The sequence below is a fragment of the Pseudorca crassidens genome, chromosome X (genome assembly GCF_039906515.1).
Source record: "Pseudorca crassidens isolate mPseCra1 chromosome X, mPseCra1.hap1, whole genome shotgun sequence".
Lineage (NCBI taxonomy): Eukaryota > Metazoa > Chordata > Mammalia > Artiodactyla > Delphinidae > Pseudorca > Pseudorca crassidens.
Window position 1 is genome coordinate 67,562,011 of NC_090317.1, and position 22,672 is coordinate 67,584,682.

The following is a 22,672-nucleotide window of genomic DNA, read 5'->3' on the forward strand; positions in this document are numbered from 1 at the left end:
ATTATCCTCACTGGTTGGCTCAAAGGAATATCTTTCCTCAGTTGGTAAGCATCTAGGATAATCAGATACAAGTAATAACAAATATTTGATGAATGTTGAATTACAAGCAAGCCATTGTGCTCTCTCTGGTATTTAAGAGGAAGGGAAAAAAGAAAAACTAACATTTATTTACATGTATATGCCTAAACTCTGTATTATTTTCACTCCATGTGTTAGCTAACTTAATTCTTGAGCAGCCTCGCAATGCTGTTATCTTTATTTTTATAAATGATTGGTAGAAGTGGGATTCAGACCTAGATATAGCCCATTTCCAACCCACCAGGGTAATATCACTTAACTACTATATAAATAAGTGGAAGCATTTCAGATGATAAACTATGATTACAATTCATTTTATACAGTAAAACTAGTTTCATTGGTTTAGTCTTTTTCCTTTTTAATTCTTCATAATCTATATTTATTGTCTCTAGGTTTCCCCTGTGTCAGGTACAGTTTGTCATATGTTTCGCTTTCTCTTTCTTTCTTTCTCTTGTGCATGAGTGTATACTCAGTGAAAGTCTTCCATTGAACTTCCCAATGGCTAAAGTTATCTTTACTCATATCTACATTTGAAGGTTTAGTGTTCAGGCTCTGTATACTCCTAGTGCAGCCTGACTGGGTGTTTAGGAACTCCAGTGCTGGGAACAGATATCTGAATATTTGAAATATCAAATATCTGAAAACAGAACAGTGTAAGTAACTCTAAATATGTGGCATTTGGGAATCATGGAGCAAAGCAGTAGAGACCATCTGAGATGAGATGTGAATGCCAGCTAGGTGAATGATCCTGTGCACAGACGAGCTTAGCTGGTCTCAGGCCTGCAGCTGAACAAATTTGGTGATTCCTTGATAAACATTTCTCTCTTCAGTATCTCCTTGAAATAGACAGATGGCAGCCTAACCACAGACCCTGGCTTACTTCTCCTAGAAATCAGGGGAATAGTAAAACTTAAACTACAAAATTTCTTTTCTTGTTTTTCTCTCCTGTTACCCCATAAAGGCAGTTTATTATCAGCATTCATCTTCCAACTAGATTTAAAGTATGCTTTTCTAAGAATAGTAAAGGAATGGTTATAGTTTAATTTAAGGTAGTGGGAAGCTCCTGTTATCTCCTCCCCTGGTCTCCTGACCTGCATTTTCACTTAAGTTCTCCTCAGTCTCTCATCTCGTAATTAGAAATAAATAGCTTAAAGTTTATGTGTTCCTGGGAATGATTTTCTTAAAATATTCTTAATTTTTTCTCATAACTTATGGTTAAGAGAAAAGAGAGAGTAGACTAACCAGTGTGTCTCATACTGTGCTCTAAATGGATTACATAAAAGTATGCTGAGGTATTGATGTGTTCATCACTTGGAACTGTAGATGGGGTCTTATGCAGCTGGGTCACCTTCAGAAATGAATAGCATCTTCCAGTTTTCCTGGTGTGCTATTGTAAGTACTATTGCTTTCCATATATGCCATAATATGAAAAAATTTGAAAAGAACTGGAGAAGAGAGTAGGTTGCTACATGTTATGAACTTAAAAGCAGACAGGGAAGGCTGTGGGTTCCAAATGACAAACTTTGCCTACTTTTCTATTGTGTTTGTTTCATTTTAGCTCTGTGCAATCAAATAGAAGTCATTCATAGATGGATATATTTTTTATTTATTGTAGCTATCTACATGTATAGTTGATCAGAAACATTTTCTAGAACAAATAGATGATAAAAATCTATTTTTGTTCTTTACATCTAGATTAACTCTATATAAGGCTGAGTAGATCATAATACATGATCATATATACCTGGTACTATGTAAGTGTTAAAAATAAATCACTTTTTCTTTTTTTTTTTTTTCGCTGTGCTGCGTGGCTTGTGGGATCTTAGTTCCCTGACCAGAGATCCAGCCTGGGACCCGGCAGTGAAAGCTCCGAGTCCTAACCGCTGGATCGCCAGGGAATTCCCCTTGCAAATCACTTTCTTATAGTAAATGTAAGAAAACCTAAATAGGAAGTATTAGAGAGCCAAAATGTTGCACCTGGAAATTGAAATGGATATTAAATAAGTAGATGGCTATAACTGAGCTATGATTTTCACTGCATACTTCACTTTCACTTCAAAGAGTTTATGCTTAATTCTTTTGCGGTAGCTTTCTGAACTTTTTGAGAAGCAACACCTTGAATAAGTCATTTACGTTTACCTTACAGCATCCACATCTCTGTGTTTTAGTTTAGTATCGTATTAGGACATCTTATGATGAGGAAATGACTGTATATTAACTACTTCAAAATATTTGATTTATTATTTCAGCATAAGCATACCTTGTTTTATTGCACTTCACAGATACTGTGTTTTTCACAAATTGAAGGTTTCTGGCAACCCTGTGTTAAGCAAGTCTATCAGCACCATTTTTCCAACAGCAATTGCTCACTCCATATCTGTGTGTCACATTTTGTAATTCTCACAGTATTCGAAACTTTTTTGTTATTATTATGTTTGTTATGGTGATCTGTGATCAGTCATATTTGATGTTACTATTGTAATTGTTTTGGGGAGCCATGAACTACACCCATGTTAGACAGGCAACTTAATTGATAAATTTTGTGTTGTGTGGGTTCTGACTGATCCACCGACTGGCCTTTCCCTTGTCTCTCTCCCTCTCCTCAGGCCTCCCTATCCCCTAAGACACACAGTATTGAAATCAGGCCAATTAATAGCACTACAGTGGCCTCTAAGTATTCAAGTGAAAGGAAGACTTGCTTGTCTCTCACTTTAAATCAAAAGCTAGAAATGATTAAGCTTAGTGAAGAAGGCATGTCAAAAGCCAAGATAGGCCAAAACTAGGCCTCTTTGCCGAACAGTTAGCCAAGTTGTGAATTCAAAGGAAAAGTTCTTGAAGGAAATTAAAAGTGCTATTCCAGTGAACACACAAATGATAAGAAAGTGAAACAGCCTTATTTCTGATAATGGAGAAAGTTGTTGTGGTCTGGATAGAAGATCAAACCAACCACGACATTCTCGTAAGCCAAAGCCTAATCCAGAGTAAGGCTTAGCTCTCTTCAGTTGTATGAAGGCTGAGAGAGGTGGGGAAGCTGCAGAAGAAAAGTTTGAAGCTAACGGAGGTTGGTTCCATGAGGTTTAAGGAAAGAAGCCATCTCCATAACATAAAAGTGCAAGGTGAAGCAGCATGTGGTGATGTAGAAGCTGCAGCACGTCATCCAGAGGAATCTAGCTAAGGTATTTCATGAAGGTGGCTACACTAAACAACAGGTTTTCAGTGTAGACAAAACAGCCTTCTATTGGAAGAAGATGCCATCTAGGGCTTTCATAGCTGGAGAGAAGTCGATGCCTAGCTTTGAAGCTTCAAAGAACAGGCTAAGTCTCTTATTAGGAGCTAATGTAGTTGGTGACTTCAAGTTGAAGCCACTGCTCATTTACCATTTGGAAAATCCCAGGGCCCTTAAGAATTATGCTAAATCTGCTCTGCCTGTGCTCTATAAATGGAACAACAAAGCCTGGATGGCCTCACATCTGTTTACAGCATGGTTTACTGAGTGTTTTAAGCTCACTGTTGAGACCGACTGGTCAGAAAAAAAAAAAGATTCCTTTCAAAATATTTCTCCTCATTGACAGTAATTCTAAAATATTACTGCTCTTGGTCACCCAAGAGCTCTGATGGAGATGTAAAACGAGATTAATGTTGTTTTCAAGCCTGCTAACACAACATCCATTCTGCAGCCTATGGATCAAGGAGTCATTTCAACTCTCAAGTCTTATTATTTAAGAAGTACACTTTGTAAGGCTATAGCTTCCATAGACAGTGATTCCACTGATGGATCTGGGAAGAGTCAATTGAAAACCTCCTGGAAAGGATTCACCATTCTAGGTATCATTAAGAACATTCATGATTCATGGGAAGAGGTCAAAATATCAACATTAACAGGAGTTGGGAAGAAGTGAATTCCAACCCTCATGGATGACTTTGAGGGGTTCAAGTCTTCAGGGTAGGAAGTCACTGCTGATGTGGTGGAAATAGCAAGAGAACTAGAATTAGAAGAGCCTGAAGATGTGACTGAATTGCTGCAATCTCATGATAAAACTTTAATGGATGAAGAGTTGCTTCTTATGGATGAGCAAAGAGAGTGGTTTCTTGAGATGGAATCTGCTCCTGGCGAAGATGCTGTGAAGATGGTGGAAATGACAACAGAGGATTTAGAACATTTCATAAACTTAGTTGATAAATCCATTGCAGGGTGTGAGAAGATTGACTCCCATTTTGAAAGAAATTCTACTGTGGGTAAAATGCTGTCACACAGCATTGCATGCTACAGAGAGATCGTTCGTGAAAGGAAGAGCCATTATCGATTCAGCAAACTTCATTGTTGTCTTATGTTAAGAAATTGCCACAGCCACCCCAGTCATCAGCAGCCACCACCCTGACCAGTCAGCAGCCAGCAACATGGAGGCAAGACCCTCCACCAGCAAAAAGATTATGACTTGCTTCAGCGAGACGATGCAAGCATTTGTTTAGTAATAAAGTATTTTTAAATTAAGGTATATACATTGTTTTTTAAGACATAATGCTATTGTACACTTAATAGACTACAGAATAGTGTAGACCTGACTTTTATATGTAGTGGGAAACCAAAAAATTTGTGTGACTCGCTTTATTGTGATAATTCGCTTTATTGTGATGGTCTGGAACCAAACCTGCAACATCTCTGAGGTATGCCTGTGTTTTCAGAGTAAGCTTTATCAGTGAGCATTATATTTGAAAACAAACATAGAGTGGACTTGGATAGGTTACGGCACAGGAAGACCCTATGCTCACCTCCTCCCCTGAGCACAGTGATCTACACCTAAACACAATGCATTTTCTCTTGAAGAAGATCTGGGGGCTGAATGAACTGGTGCTGCCAATAGAAGAACCACATAGAAACTGGTAGGAAAGTCAGAGACATGGTATCCATGGGAACCCCTCCTCTTTCGCAGTGATCTACAGTAGGGAGATGGATTGCTGAGGGATCCAAATGCAGACACACTCACCCTGGGACACAGTGAAAAAACTTTAAAGGCACCTACAGTATATGTAAAGGAAATCTGTTTCCTAACCCTAGAGTTTCTGCCAAAATGACAGGGAACTGTTGGAGCCCTTGCCTGGGTAGGAGGCAGTGGTGATCACTATTGTTTGGAGTTCCCTCCCCAGACTCCTCCTGCCCCATATCTGCTCCAGCTCCAGCCGCCCCATCAAGGCAGCCTATGGCCCAGCACTCTTCAGGGACTGCCCCTGGACCAGGTCCTCTCCAGCTCCAGCTATCCTCCTAAGGCAGCCTTGGGTGCAGTACTTCCCAGGGGGCTACCTCTGGACTGGGCCCTCCTCCAGGTTCTGTGGTCCCACCAAGGCAGCCTCGGGCATAGTGGTCCCCAGGGATTAACCCCAACTGGTGCCCACTGCAGCCCCATCTGGCCTGGCAAAGTCTCTAGGCACAAGTAGTCTACACAGGGAATGTTCCCACACAAGGCCTCTTCTTCAAGATCAGGGGAGGTAGCTGTTTCACCTAATTTATAGAAACACAAAAGAAGATCAAAGTAACGAGATAGAGGAGTATGGTCCAAACAAAATAACAAAATAAAACCCCAGAAAAAAATAAACGCTAATGAAACAGATAAGTAGTTTACCTGATAGAAGTGTTCAAAGAAACAGTCATAAGCGTGCTCACCAAACTCAGGGAACGATTGGAGGAACTCAGTGAGAACTTTAACAAAGACTTAGAAAATGTAAGAAAGAATCAGAACTCAATACAGTAACTGAAATAAAAAATACACTAGAGGGAATCAGAAGCAGATGAGATGATACAGAAGGGATAAGTAATCTGGTAGATAAAATAGTAGAAATCACCCCATAAGAATAGCAACAAGAAGGAAGAATTTTTAAAAATGAGAGTTTAAGGGACCTCTGTGAAACATCAACCATACTAATATTTATATTGTAGGGGTCCCAGAAGGAGAAGAGAGAAAGGGACAGAAAACTTATTTGAAGAAATAACGGTGGAAATCATCCGTACCTAGGGAAGGAAACAGACATCCAGGTACAGGAAGCATAGAGATCCTAAACAAGATGAACCCAAAGAGACCCATACCAAGATACCTCATAATTAAAATGGCAGAAATTTAAGAATGAAAGAGAATTTTAAAGACAGCAAGAGAAAAACAGCTAATCATATACAAGCGAAACCACATAAGCCTATCAGCTAATTTTAAAGCAGAAACTTTGTGGGCCAGATAGGAGTGCCATGATGTATTTAAAGTGCTGAGAGGATAAAAACTTACAGTCAAGAACACTGTACCTGGCAAGGTTATCATTCAGACTTGAAGGGGAGATAAGGAGTTTTTCAGACAAGCAAAAACGAAAGGAGTTCATCACCAATAAACTGGCCTTACAAGAAATATTAAAGGGTTATCTTTAAGGGGAAAAGGAAAGATCACAACTAAAAATAAGAAAATATATGAAAGGAAAAAAATCACTGGTGAAGGAGAATATATAGTAAAGGAATTGAATCAGTCACTTTAAAAAGCTAGTATGAAGGTTTAAAGACAAGTAGTAAAAAAAATCAGCTGTAACTGAAGTAAGTAGTTAAGGGATACACAAAATAAAAAGAAGTAAAATATAACAACAAAAAATAAAACGTGACAGGCGAGTGAAAATGGAGTGCTTTTTTTGATTGATTGACAGACAGGAAAGTAGGATTTATTGGTGGGCATGAGCAAGGAATGGACAACAACACCAAGGCTCTTGTGAGTGCAGGGCCTGCCATTTGTCCAAGGGGCTGTGATTAAGGATGTATTTAACCCCACAGCCAACTGGGTTAAGTCACTTTTCTGCCACCACATGTTCAAATTCATCGACTTTAAACTTAGTAAATCCCCACTCTTGGACATGTGAATCTTCTGGTGGCCAGGGAACTTGAACTTGGCCCTGTATAGGGCCTCAACCACATGCTCCTTGTTCTTCAGCTTGGTGGGGATGGACATGATGACTTGACAAGTGTGTACTGTGGCCACTGTGCCCTGGGGCTTTCCAGAGGCACCCTACATACCTACCCAGAGCTTGTCAGCCTCAGCACAGGAGAATGTCTTGTTGATGTGGATGATGTAGAAGGGGTGGAGATGTGTTTGGATGTGAAAACCATCTTTGCCACAGCTTTTCACCATGTACTTGTTGGCAGAAATATGGGCAGCCTCCAGTGGAGAACTGCTCATACTCATTTGACACCATGTAGCCACAGAGTGGGAACTTTTGCCTTCTTCTACCCCAGGTAAAAGATGTGGATCTTGGCATCAGGGTCACCTTGGCAGAAGCAAGACTCTGGGTACAGATTGTTCTTACAATACTAGTAATACCAGGCATGGCAGCAGCCCATGGTGACAACAGGATTTTCAGAGGCATGCTGAAGGGAAAGAGCAAAATGTAGTGCTTTTAGAATGCCTTCAAACTTAAAGTGACTGTCAGCTTAAAATAATTGGGTATATATATATAGGTTGATGTATATACACATACATACATACATACATACCCATACACACACCTCATGATAACCACAAATCAAAAACACCTACAATGGATACACAAAAAAATAAAGAGAAAGGGATCCAAACATAAAACTAAAGGAATCCATCAAACGATAAGGGAAGAAATGAAGAGAGTAAGACTGGAACAGAGAAGAACTAAAAACACAACCAGAAACCAAGTAAAAAAAAATGGCAATAAGTATATACCTGCCAATAATTATTTTAAATGTGAATGGACTAAATGCTCCAATCAAAAGACATAGGGTAGCTGAATGGATAAAAAAGCATGACCCATCTATATGCTGCCTGTAGGAGACTCACCTCAGATCTAAAGACACACATAAACTGAAAGTGAGGGGATAGAAAAAGATATTCCATGCAGATTGAAAAGTAAAGAATGCTGGGGTGGCAATACTCGTGTCAGACAAAATAGACTTTAAAACAAAAACTATAACAAAAGACAAGGAAGAGCATGCCATAGTGTAAATGGAGTCAATCCAAACAAGAGGATATAACATTTGTAAATATTCATGCACCCAACATAGGAGTGTCTAAATATATAAAGAAAGTATCAATGGAAATAAAGGGAGAAATTGACAGTGATACGGTAATAATAGGAGACTTTAATACCCCACTTACATCAGTGGATAGATCATCTAGGCACTAAATCGGTAAGGAAACACTGGCCTTAAATCTGGTATTTGACCGGATGCATTTAATAGATAAATATAGAACATTTTATCCAAAAGCAGCAGAATACATATTCTTTTCAATTGCACATGGAACATTCTCCAGGATAGATCATGTTAGGTCACAAAATGGAACATTGTCCAGGATAGATCACATGTTAGGTCACAAAACAAGTCTTAATAAATTTAAGAAGATTGGAATCATATCAAGCATCTTTTCAGATCACAGTGATATGAAACTAGAAATCAAGTACAAGAAAAAACTGGAAAAAGCAATAATATGGGGAGGCTAAAAATCATGCTACTAAACAAGCAATAGATCAACGAAGAAATGAAAGAGGAAATAAAAAAATACTTTGAGACAAATGAAAATGGAAACACCATTACAAAATCTATGGGGTGCAGCAAAAGCAGTTCTAAGAGGAAAATTTATAGTGGTACAGGCCTACTAGAAGAAATAAGAAAAATGTCAAATAAACCATGTAAACGTACATTTAAAGGAACAAGAAGAAGAAGTAAAGGCAAAACCCAAAGTTTGTGAAAGGAACGAAATAATGAAGATCAGAGTGGAAATAACTGAAGTTGAGTCTTTAAAAAAAAGGAAAATTCAATGAAACTAATAAGTGTTGTTTCTTTGAAAAGATAAACAAAATCAAATATTTAGCCAGACCCATTGAGAGAGAGCTCAAATAAATAAAATCAGAAATGAAAGAAGAGAAGTTACAACCAACACCACCAAAATACAAAGGATCATAAGAGACTACTATGAACAATTGTGTGTCAACAAATTAGACAACCTGGGAGAAATGGATAAATACCTAGAAATGCACAATTTTCCAAGACTGAATCATGAAGAAATAGAAAATCTGAATAGATCTATTACTAGTAACAATATTGAATCTGTAGTTTAAAAACAAAAGTCCAGGTCCAGATGGCTTCACAGGCGAATTATCTCGAACATTTAAAGAAAATATATTTTCCAAAATATATTTTCCAAAAAAGTGAAAAGGAAGGAACACTTCCAAACTCATTTTATGAGGCCAGTGTTACCCTGATACCAAAATGAGACAAAGACACCACCAAAAAAATAGTCTACAGGCTAATGTCCCTGATGAACACAGATGCAAACATCTTTAACAAAATATTAGCAAACTGAATTTTAAAATGCATTAAAAGGATCATACACCATGATCAATGAAATTTATCTCAGAGGTACGAGGATGGTCTAACATCTGTAAATCAATCAATGTGATATACCACATTAATAAAACAAAGGATAACATCAAATGATCATCTTAGTAGATGCAGGAAAAGCATTTGATAAAATTCAGCATCCATTTATGATGAAAACTTTCAACAAAGTGGGTACAGACAGAACGTATCTCATCATAGTAAAAGCCATTTATGAAAAACCCACAGGTAATATACTCCGTGGTGAAAAGCTGAAAGCTTTTCCTCTAAGATCAGGAGCAAGACAAGGATATGGATTCTCACTAGTTTTATTCAATACAGTATTGGAAGTCCTGGCCCCAGCCATTAGGCAAGAAAAAGGGAAAAAGCATCCAGATTGGAAAGGAAGCAGTAAAACTGTCACTATTTGCAGATGACATGATACTATATGTATAAAACCCCAAAGACTCTACCAAAAAACAATTAGAACTAATAAATTCAGTAAAGTTTCAGCATAAAAAAATATACGGAAACCTGTTGCTTTTCTGTACACTAGTAATGAACTAGCAGAAAGAGAAATTAAGAAAACTTTCCCATTTACAATTGCATCAAAAAGAATAAAATATCTAGGTTTCAATTTAACCAAGGCACAGGACCTATACTCTGAAAACTATGAGATATTGAGGAACAAAATGGAAGATGACACAAAAATAATGGAAATATACTTAGTGCTCATGTATTGGAGAGTCAATATCATTAAAATGTTGATACTACCAAAAACCATCTACAGATTCAATGCAATTCCTGTCAAAATACCAGTGGCATTTTTGACTGAATGAGAACAATCCTAAAATTTGTATGGAACAGAAAAGATCCCGAATAGCCAAAGCAATCTTGAGAAAGAACAAAGCTGGAGATAACATGCTTCCAGACTTGAAATTATACTACAAAGCTTTAGTAGTCAAAACAGTATAGTACCAGCACAAAAACTGACACATAGATAAATGGAACACAGTAGCAAATTCAGAAATAAACTGAAGCTCATATGTTCAATTAATCTACAACAAAGGGGGAAGGAACATACAGTGGGGAAAAGACAGTCTCTTGAAATAAAATGGTGTTGGGAAAACTGGACAGCTATATGCAAAAGAATGAAACTGGATCACTTTCTTACACCATATACAAAAAGAAACTCAAAGTGGATTAAGGACTTAAATGTAAGACCTTAAACTTTAAAATTCCTAGAAGAAAATATAGGCAGTACGCTCTTTGACATGGGTCTTAGAAATATTTTTTTTTGAATCTGTTTCCTCAGGCAAGGGCAACAAAAGTAAAATTAAACAAATGGGACTACATCAAAGTAGTCCCATTTGTTTAATGGGACTAAATGGAGAATATATTTACATGTGATATATCCCATAAGGGGTTGATATCCAAAATATATAAATAACTCATACAACTCAATATCAAAAAACAACCAGATTAAAAACTGGGCAGAGAACCTGAATAGACATTTTTCCAAAGAAGACATACAGATAGATGGTCAACAGGAACATGGGAAGGCCTTCAACATCACTAATCATCAGCAGAATGCAAATCAAAAGCACAGTGAGATACAACCTCACACCTGTCAGAATGGCTGTTATCAAAAAGCAAGAAACAACAAGTGTTGGTGAAGATGTGGAGAAAAGGGTACTGTTGTGTACTGTTGGTGGGAATGTTAATTGTTGCAGCTATTATGAAAACCATGGAGGTTCCTCAAAAAATTAAAAGTAGAACTACCATATGCCATATGATGCAGCATTTCCACTTCTGGGTATTTATCTGAAGAATACAAACACACTAATTTGAAAATATATGTGTACTCCCATGTTCATTGCAGCACTGTTTACAGTAGCCAAGATACGGAAGCAACGTAAGTGTCCATCAGTAGATGAATGGATAAAGAAGGGGTGTGTGTGTGTGTGTGTGTGTGTGTGTGTGTGTAATGGAATACTACTCAGCCATAAGAAAGAATGAAATCTTGCCTTTATGGCAACGTGGATCAACTTGCAGGGTATTATGGTAAGTGAAATAAGTCAGACCAAGAAAAACAAAGACTGTATGATTTAACTTATATGTGGAATGTAAAAAACAAAACAAACAAACTAAACTAAATAGGAGCAGACTCGTTGATATCTAGAGCAAACTGGTGGTTGGCAGAAGGGGGTGCATCTTGGGGGGATGGATGAAATAGGTAAAGGGAGTTAAGTGGTACAAACTTCCAGCTATAAAATTAATAAGTCACAGACATTTAATGTGCACATAGGGAATGTAGTCAGTAATATTGAAAAATATGGTGATGGATGATAACTGGTCTTATTGTGGTTATCATTGCATACTGTATAAAAACATCTAATCACTGTGTGGTGCACCTGAAGCTAATATATTGTATGTTAATTGTAACGCAATTTAAAAACAAAATGTATATAATTTATTGTATGGATATAATCTTTTGTGATAGAATCTTGGTATATGATATAGGACCATAATATTAGCATTAACATACCATATTTATTCATTCAACAAATGTTTATTGTGTTCTTACTATGTGCCTGGGACAGCTCAAGAAGCTTGGGTTATATCAATGTGCAAAATACACTTACAGAGTTTACCATTCTACTAGTACTACTATTTATACATATAATATTTTAATGATGTTCTACCTTTATTTCTAAAACTACAGTGTAGGTTTTTAAAATTTTATTTATTTATTTTTGTTTGTGTTGGGTCTTCATTGCTGCACACAGGCTTTCTCTAGTTGCAGTGGGCGGGGCTCTAGTTGCGGTGTTTTTTCTTGTTGTGGAGCACAGACTCTAGGCATGCGGGCTTCAGTAGTTGTGGCACGCGGGCTCAGTAGTTGTGGCTCATGGGCTCTAGAGTGCAGTCTCAGTAGTTGTAGCGCATGGGCTTTGTTGCTTTGCGACATGTGGGATCTTCCCAGACCAGGGCTTGAACCCATGTCCCCTGAATTGGCAGGTGGATTCTTAACCACTGCACCACCAGGGAAGCCCTACAGTGTAGTTTTTTAAGGAATCTCCATACTGTTCTCCATGGTGGCTGTATGAATTTACATTCCCACCAATAGTGTAGGAGAGTTCCTTTTTCTCCACACCCTCTCCAGCATTTATTATTTGTAGACTTTTTTATGATGGCCATTCTGACTGGTGTGAGGTGATGGAGGTTCCTTAAAAAACTAAAAAATAGAGATACCATATGATCCTGCAATCCCAGTCCTGGGCATATATCCAGAGAAAAACATAATTTGAAAAGATACATGCACCCCAGTGTTCATTGCAGCACTATTTACAATAACCAAGACATGAAAGGAACCTAAATGTCCATCAACAAATGAATGGATAAAGAAGATGTGGGGGGGGGGGTGTGTGTGTGTGTGTGTATACATAAACACACATACATATGTATACAGTGCAATATTACTGAGCCATAAAAAAGAATGAAATAATGCCATTTGCAGCAACATGGATGGACCTAGAGATTATCATACTAAGTGAAGTAAATCAGAAAGAGAAAGACAAATACCATATGATATCATTTATATGTGGAAGATCAAAAAAGAAAAATGATGCAAATGAACTTATGTACAAAACAGAAATAGACCCACAGACAGAAAACAAACTTATGGTTACCAAAGGGGAAAGGGGAGGAGGAATAAATTAGTTTGGGATTAACATATACACACTACTATATATAAAATAGATGATCAACAAGGACCTACTGTATGACACTGGGAGCTATACTCAATATTTTATAATAACCTATAAGGGAAAAGAATCAGAAAAAGAATATATATATATATGTAACTGAATCACTTTACTGTACATCTGAAACTAATACAACATAGTAAATTAACTGCACTTCAATTTAAGAAAAGGTAAGAAGAGTTAAGGGGTGAGGTGGTAGCCTGAAAAGGGGGTGGAGTCAGGAAAGAGTTTCAGTTTTAGGAGGTGGTAAGAAGTATCTCTGATTCTTTGGTTCTGCTGGTCTTTTACTTTGGGATACATTTTGAAGACATTGATGATGGTGATTGATTGATTGATTGATAGATGAATTTATAGCCTAATTCTTTCAGTCATTCTATTGATTCAAAAATACGTGGTGCATATCAATATGCTGACACCAGAAATCAAAGGAAAAGCAAAGGGGCCTGGTCTTCAGAGGTGCTTGGTCTGGTGGGGAGTGTTCTTCACTAGACTGGCAAATATGTTGCATTTCCAATAGCACCAGTGAGTTTAGTAAGCATAGAAACATCTGTGCTACCTAAATGGGATGGGGAGAGTATTTTTTAAGTTGCATTTAACAATAATCTGCATTTCCAATGACTCCTCCCAATATTCTTGTGTAGTAGAATTCTGGTATAAAATAAAGTTCGAAAAAATAAAATAAAGTTCGTTATTATAAGAAAAAAACTACAGTGTATCTTGCTGCAAATATGGTGTTTAAATATATATTTAAATTGCTTGAAGAAATTAGGGGTAAAAGTGTTGCTTTCTATTTGTTTGTATTTCCTTTGTGCCTTGTAAGCATTTTTTGATATCCAGAGTGGATATTTAGAAGTGGCTTTGATTTATTAGTTCACTGTTACTTGTCATGTATGCATACACAGTACAGAGTTATAACAGGAGGAATGATTAATCCATGTCGATGATGAAGTAAGAATATTCAGCATGAAATATCTATTTGTAGGTTTTAATTATTTATTCAGGATATTTATGAACTGGAGTAGCCCATATTTTTCTGGGTCACTTTTCTTTTTTTTTTTTCCGGTACACGGGCCTCTCACTGTTGTGGCCTCTCCCGTTGCGGAGCACAGGCTCCGGACGCGCAGGCTCAGCGGCCATGGCTCACGGGCCTAGCCTCTCCGCGGCATGTGGGATCTTCCCGGACCGGGGCACGAACCCGTGTCCCCTGCATCGGCAGGCGGACTCTCAACCACTGCGCCACCAGGGAAGCCCTCTGGGTCACTTTTTATTTTTTTTAGAGATTACTCTGTTGTGATTATATCCAACAGGATTACAGTTAGAATGAATGTATTGTATTTGCACAGAAATTGTCACCTGTGCTAAGCTTTTACACTTCTTATTTAGCTGCCACATTTGTACTATCTGCCAGCTTTTTTTTTATATTTGCTTACACTTTTACCGTGTATAAATTACCTTAATTAAATTGGGTAACCATTGCTGAAGTTGTGTTCAGTCTGTGGAACTGCAAAATTCCCAAAGGCACTGATTATTTGCCAGTTGACTAATTGTAGAAAGGAATTTTAGTTAGCATATGCTTGATAAGCTACGTGTCAGGATTCCTCAAAGCTACCCCCTGGTTTGGTGATTCATAAGACTCAGCATATAGTCATATTCAGGACTATGGTTTATTACAACAGAAGAGTACAAAGCAAAATCAGGAAAGGGAAAAGGCACATATTGGTCAAAGTCCAGAGGAAACCAGGCATAACCTTCCAAGAGTCCTATCGCAGTGGAGTCACACAGGATGTACTAATTTCTGCAGCAGCAAGTTATGGCAGCAGCAAGTTATGTGAAGTGTTGTCTACCAGAGGAGCTCATTAGAGACTAAGTACCCAAGGTTTTTACTGGGGACTGGTGACATAGGCACTTTCTGCCTGGCTCTTACCAAATTCTAGACTCCCAGAACGAAAACAGGTATTTTCTTTCTAGGTGCCTAGATGAGGTGCAGCAATCCCTTCTTCTCAGGGAAAGTTTAAAATCAGTGCAGGGAACGGTTTACCATTCAAGTTCCCAGACAACAGCCAAGGGTCACCCTCTTAAGAAGGCTCTTCTAAGATGAAATTTTTGTTGACTCTTGAAGGATAGTAAAATATGCCTGGAAGTTGGTCAAGAAAAGAGGGGGAGAACGTAATATAAGACATTCAAGGAAAGGCATGGAATCGTGAAAATATGTGGTACATTTAGGCAATAGTTTATTGTGGTTTAAATACAAATGCATAATGAGCTCTGTAAAAGTAATGGAAATCACCAGGACCCAGCCTAAAAAGAAGGAACCGATAAACAGTAAGTTCAAGAAAGTATGCTATGGAAGCTCTAGGGATAGGCTAGTCTTGAGAGTAGCAGCTTTGGTTTTCACCTACTCAGGGGTAAGATTCAAGGCCTTGAGCGCTCTATAAGGTGGAGAGTTCTTAGAACTCAGATTTAAGCTGAATCTGTTTAACATAGGTACATACTCCATAGAAGAATAGGATAGAAAAAAATTTTCCCATCAATCCAGGGAGATGATAAGGAGATGACAAGGAAGCTTATCTGTGTCACCCTGGGCTGTGGGTTTCAAAAATAGTTTTCTTGGATTCATAATCATGGGCTTTCTCTCACATGGTTTATGGTTTGAATTTACATTATTTACATAGTCTAAAAATCTCAAGCTGAAATACTAACCTCAAAAGTAATTCTGGGTTGGTGATCCCCTGGAGCATCTGACAGAAGCAGATGCAGAATCACTGTGGAGTTGTATGATGTCAACCCAGGCTACCGAGGATTCTCTCATATTACAGCTACATTGAAAGTGAAATGACAAGAAAAAGTTATAGAGTACCTAAAGAAGCAATCAACATTAGGAAAAGTTAGCAACAAAATAAGTTATCAGTCAACCTGACAAAGTTAAAACAAACAACATGATCAGATTGTCAAGAACCACAGGTATTAGAACTATTTGATAAGAATATAAAGTAGGTATGTTTAATATGATATGAGTCATGAGCATAATTTTATAACAGAAAATTTTAAACTTAGATGAAGTAGACAACATTCTAGAAAAATACAACACTGAGTCTTCATTGCAGTTATTTCACAGTAGCCAAAAATGAGAAATAATCTAAATGTCTATGAATAGGAGAACTAATAAATTATGGTATATTCATGCAGTGGAATACTATATGGCAGTTAGAATTATTGAATAAGTCTCACTTTGAGTGGAAAATGAAAAACTCCATTCAGTGAAAAAGTAGGTTGTAAAATTGTACAAACAGTATGGTACCATTTACATACAGTTTAAAAACATGATACATAATTACAGTTTACTAATACAAATGTAGTGAAAATGTAAAAACAACATAAATAGTAAATATAAAGTTTAGGATTTTATTACTTTTCCAAAAGAAGGGGAGAAAGAAGAGAACAGTATTGGTTAGGGTCACATATTAGGCTTCAGTTGCATCAGAAGTAGATTTAACACGTTTTAAAATTTGATGAAGATGGGATATGGGAACACTGCTGTTCTTTATATTCTATATACTTTTCTGAATATGTAAAATATTTTATAACAAAATATATAAAAATTTAAAGTACTTTGCATTAAAAGGCAATTGAGAGAAGATACAGAAACAGGTTAAACCTGTACATTCCTTATTTTAAACTGAACTGTTTATATCTTTCATAGATTATTTTGTTATTCTCTTCTTACCTTTTTTTTTAACATCTTTATTGGAGTATAATTGCTTTACAATGGTGTGTTAGTTTCTGCTTTATAACAAAGTGAATCAGTTATACATATACATATGTCCCCATATCTCTTCCCTCTTGCATCTCTCTCCCTCCCATCCTCCCTATCCCACCCCTCTAGGTGGTTACAAAACACCGAGCTGATCTTCCTGTGCTATATGGCTGCTTCGCACTAGCTATCTGTTTTACGTTTGGTAGTGTATATATGTCCATGGCACTCTCTCACTTTGTCCCAGCTTACCCTTCCCCCTCCCCATACCCTCAAGTCCATTCTCTAGTAGGTCTGCATCTTTATTCCCATCTTGCCCCTAGGTTCTTCATGACCATTTTTTTTATATTCCATATATATGTGTTAGCATACAGTATTTGTTTTTCTTTCTTACTTCACTCTGTATGACAGTCTCTAGGTCCATCCACCTCACTACAAATAACTCAGTTTTGTTCCTTTTTATGGCTGAGTAATATTCCATTGTATATATGTGCCACATCTTCTTTATCCATTCATCTGTTGATGGACACTTAGGTTGCTTCCATGTCCTGGCTATTTTGAATTATGGTTTTCTCAGGGTATATGCCCCGTAGTGGGATTGCTGGGTCGTATGGTAGTTCTGTTTTTAGTTTTTTAAGGAGCATCCAAACTGTTCTCCATAGTGGCTGTATCAATTTACATTCCCACCAACAGTGCAAGAGGGTTCCCTTTTCTCCACACCCTCTCCAGCATTTATTTTTTGTAGATTTTTTGATGGCCATTCCAACCGGTGTGAGATAATACCTCATTGTAGTTTTGATTTGCATTTCTCTAATGATTAATGATGTTGAGCATTCTTTCATGTGTCTGTTGGCAATCTGTTTACACCTTTTATAATCAAAGTTTGTGGGGAACGTAAGAGCAAAATGATTTAACATGATATGGTGATGCTGGGATCAATCCTTGTTTGAGTTTTCCAGAATTCTAGTAGCACAGTGAAATGTTGCCGGCCCCTAAGATCTTTTCTCCCTTGATCTCTACGTGAGTCAGACTCCCTTCCCTTCTTCTTTTCCTCTCTTCCTCTCTCTTTGGGTCTCTAGGTCTTTCTCTCCTGGTCCCTATCTCTTGGGGTATGCTTTGGGGGTTATACTGTCTCAGGACCTGAGGGGCTTCATCTCTTTGGGTCTCTGTCTTTCTGAGCCCTCCTGCCCCCACGTTCTGTTTCTCATACTTGCACTTTCTCAGGGTCTGTCTCTTGCTTACTGTCTCACTTGGTGCCCCTCCCCCATGTCTTTCTTCCTCTGTGTACATATGTGTATGTTTATATGTGCCTTTGTGTGTCTTTCTGATTCTCTGTCTCTTTACCTCCCTCTTCCAGGGTCCCCTCTACCTTACCTCCCCCATCTTGTGTCTTTCTCTCAGAGTATAGAGCTCTTTCTCTCCTAGGGTTGTCTTTTTTCTCTCTCTCCTTCTGTGTGTGTGTGTGTGTGTGTGTGTGTGTGTGTGTGTGTGTGTGTGTGTGTGTGTGTGTGTATTGCACCCATCTCCCACATCCTTACCAATCTCTTTCTTTCTCACTCTCTCCCTGGGTTGGTTGGTCTATATGTCTTTCTCTTAATCTCTGTCTTAATCCCTCTCTGGAGTCTTTCAGCTTCTTCCCTTATTTGCCTACTTATTTATGTTTCATTTATTTTGTTTAGGTAAAGCTACTTCCTCTTCTAATCCAAGCAGCCCAGCTCCAGACTGGTACAAAGATTTTGTTACAGATGCTGATGCTGAGGTTTTAGAGCATTCTGGAAAAATGGTACTTCTCTTTGAAATTCTTCGAATGGCAGAGGAAATTGGGGATAAAGTGTAAGTTCTCTTCCTATTTTTATTATATGAACATTTTGATAACATTTTTATTGTTTAAACAATTTATTTAAAGCAATCTATTTTGTTTTCTTCTTTTCTAAAGATGTAATTTCATGGTTAGTGTAGTGACAGCTATCTTCCTTCTTAGTCACTGTTTCTGAGTACATATTCTGGTTATTTCTTCAGTGCTGTTTTCCCCTTCTGGCTATAGTATCTTGAACTTATTTCCTTGAGCCAAGTCTCTAGTTGATGTTTGTATTTCATCACTTTCAGAATCATTTTTCAATCCATGCGGTGTGGCTTCTACCCTATTACTTTACTGAGTTTTCCCCCCTAAAGTCACTTAATGACCTTCTAATTTCCAAATCTAGTGGACACCTCTCAGACTTTATTTCACCTCTTTGACTACTCTCTTTATTATTTCTCCTTTGTTTTTTGTTCCTGTTTATTTTACTTCTAGCATTTGTGCCCCCTTTCCCTTCCCTGGATTCCAACCCCCAATCTTATCCTTCATTTTATTATTTAAAAAACATACTTTTAAAGTTTTGAACCAGACCTGCTGTTTAGGCTTTTATAAGATCCCAAGTTCTGGTCATAAAATATTTTAAAAATATAATGCTTTTAATATAACCATTTTTTTTGTTAAAAAATTTAAGCACTTTAACATAAGGCTAAAATAAAACAATCTTCTATCTTAAAAAAATGTCAAATTTAGTTTCTTTAACTTTCCTGGAAAGAGGTAGCTCTGTTATATTTTCATACCACCTTTTATTATACCTCTACTCTACACTTAACACATTCTGATGTACTTGTGTCTTTTCGCTGGATAGTGAGTTGTTTGAAGACACAAACTGTTTTATTTCTTTTTAATTAACTCCTTCACCTGGCATCTAATAAGTACTCACTGTAAGTTATTTTTGTTACATATTGCCACTTATACAGAAACAAGTAGTTCAGATAAGGGGTGATGTTGGCTTGGAATGGAGTAGTAGTAGTGGAGATGAAGGGTATGTTTTGGAGTAGAAACAACAGTACTTGGTAGATTTAATGCAGGGCAGTAAGAAGGAGAGAGTAGTCAAAGATGACCCTCAGGCTTTCCCCCTAAGTGACTGGTAGATTATGGTGTTATTCACTAAAATGGAGAAGATTAAGGGAGAAGTAAGTTTATTAGAGGTAGTAAGGAGTCCTGCTCTGGCTTTGTTAAGTTTCCAAGGCCTATTAGATGTCCGTGAGAGATGTCAAGTAGAAAGTGGATATTTGAGCTCAGAGTTCCTGAAAGACCAAGAGAGATTAATGCTCTAGACATGCTTATGCTTTTTTATCTATTAACTTCTGTAGTTCAAAGTTAATTTTTATTGGATACCATACAAGAATTTTATGAGTGTAGGGGAAATTTTAGTAGTCTTTTAATTTCCTAACCAGTTCAAGAATCTCTTCTACCATGTTCATCATGAATGTTCTCCTGATCTCCCCTGGGTAGAATATTTTGCATCTCAGAAGGCTCCCTATAGTTGAATACTTCAAAGTGTTAGAAAATGGATCCTTATCTTTAGTTTATACTCTTCCTATAGCTCTTTCCCCCCTGGTCTAAAATAGAATATATCTACTGCTTTTTAAAAATACTGTTATAATGATCATTTTTAGTTATTAACCCAACTGATAGGTGTTATCAACGTTAAGACTATAAAACTGCATTTCTGGAATTGTGATTACCACTATTCTTTATTTGTCCAGCATTTCATTATGGAAATTTTCAAACATAACAAAAAGTAGAAAGAATTTTTAGAGTGAATACCTATATACCTGTCTCCTAGAATCTATACTATATTCTATATTTTATCATACTTCATTTATTACATATCTATCCATCATCCATCTTATTTTCCTGATGCCTTTCAAAGTAGGTTGCAGACATCACTACTACTATTTCAATTGTCTCTTCAGATAATGGTGGGTTTATCTCTTGTCACTTTTAGCTTTTTCTTCTCAGTTGTTTTATCTGTTCTTTATATGGCATAATTTCAGTCCTGACATGGTCTTGAATATACTTCATCTTTTTAGCACTTATCTCAAAATATGGTCACAAACACTTCAGCTGAATTTTTATTAACACAGAATTATAGTGACGCTGGTTCTTGTTTATTCTGGACCCTATCTTTCCATTCCTGCAGTCTGATGGAGCAGTTTTCCAACATCCAAATAACACTATTGGTTCATATTGACTTGTGGTCAACTAAGACTTTTTTTTTTAAGAAGAACTTTTGTCAAATCAGATTCTTCTATTCCCTATTTGTGCAGCTGAAGCTTAGGCGGAAATTCATTTTTTTAGCATATGAATATCCAATTTTGCCAAGACCATTGTTAAAAATACTAATTTTTTCCATTGAATTGCTTTTGCCTATTTGTCACAAACCAATTAACTATAGTGTAGCTTTATATCGGGACTATATTCTGTTCCACTGATTTGTGTTGGTCTCCTCAGTACTACACTATTTTGATTACACTAGCTTTGTGTTGAAATCATGTAGAGTTAGGCCTCCAACTTTTTTCCTTTCAAAATTGTTTTGGCTACTCTGTGTGCTTGGCATACCCATATAAACTTTAGAATCAGCTTTTTAATTTCTACAAATTTCTAATTTTTAATTCTTTTGGATATTTACTGAGGTTTAGATTAGAATCATGTTGTTTGTGAATCTTCTAATCCATGAATACTAACTTGTCTTTTTAGCCTTGTTTTCAGCCAGTCTCTCATATCTCTGGACCTGATTGAAGATTTTCTTGAATTGGCTAGTAGGGAGAAGACAGAAGATAAAGATAAACCTCTTATTTATAAGGGTGAGTTACATTTGTATATCATAATTTTAAAAACATTCATTTAAACATATCGTATACACATTTTAACAATAGAAGAAAACAATATTACCCAGACCCACAACCCTAATATATCTATTTTTTCTGTCCTTTCTTTTTGTCCTTATCCATATAAATGTGGTGTTTGTTGCTGCAGTTGTAGCAAAATTTTTTTCGCTGTTTTTTTTAAACAGCGTTATTGAGTTATGATTCACATATCGTTCAGTTTACCCATTTAAAGTGTACAATTCAATGGTTTTTAGTACATTTTCAGAGTTGTGTAACTATCACCATAGTCAATTTTCAAACATATTAATCAACACCAAAGAAACCCTGTACCCTTTAGCTGTCGCTCTGCTAACCCCCTTTCTACCTCTTTACCCCTAAGCAATCACTAATCTACTTTGTTTGTATGATTGACCTATTCTGGATCTTTCCTATAAATAGAGTCATATAATATGTGGTCTTTTGTGACTGGCTTCATTCGCATAGCATGTTTTTAAGGTTCATCCAAGTTGTAGCAAGTGTCAGTGCTGTATTCCTTTTTGTGGCCTAATAATATTCCATTTCATGGATAATACCCACATTTTGATTATTCATTAATTCATAGATATTTGAGTTGTTTTCTCCTTTTGGCTATTGTGAATAGTGCTGCTATGAACATTCATATACAAGTTTTCATTTCTTTAAACATCTGTTTTTAATTCTTTTGAATATTTAGTTAGGAATGGAATTATTGGGCCATATGGCAATTCTAAGTTTAATGTATTGAGGATCCACCAAAGTCTTTTCTACACTGGTTGCACTATTTTACATTCTCAAGAAGTAGTGTTCAAGGTTTCTGATTTCCCCACATCTTTACCAACACTTGTTTTTGTTGTTGTTGTTGTTGTTGTTGAATTATAGCCATCCTAGTGGGTGTGAAATGGTATCTCATTTTGATTTTGATTTGTATTTCTCTAATGACTAATAATGTTGACCATTTTTTCATGGCCATTTGTATATCTTTGGAAAAATGTTTATTCAGGT

General features: G+C 36.9%; 1 protein-coding gene and 1 pseudogene across 11 annotated transcripts in view; one reads left to right on the plus strand and one right to left on the minus strand.

Moving 5' to 3' along the window:
• The window catches only part of ATRX (ATRX chromatin remodeler), a 251,968-nt gene that overhangs the window by 170,567 nt on the left and 58,729 nt on the right, over nucleotides 1-22,672 (plus strand). For all 11 annotated transcript variants that reach the window (XM_067723503.1, XM_067723492.1, XM_067723495.1 and 8 more), the window contains 2 exons: nucleotides 18,640-18,793; nucleotides 21,522-21,628. In XM_067723503.1, the coding sequence (XP_067579604.1) occupies nucleotides 18,640-18,793; nucleotides 21,522-21,628 (261 nt within the window). The remainder of the gene's footprint in view (nucleotides 1-18,639; nucleotides 18,794-21,521; nucleotides 21,629-22,672) is intronic.
• Nucleotides 6,766-9,812, minus strand: LOC137217260 (large ribosomal subunit protein uL16-like; annotated as a pseudogene).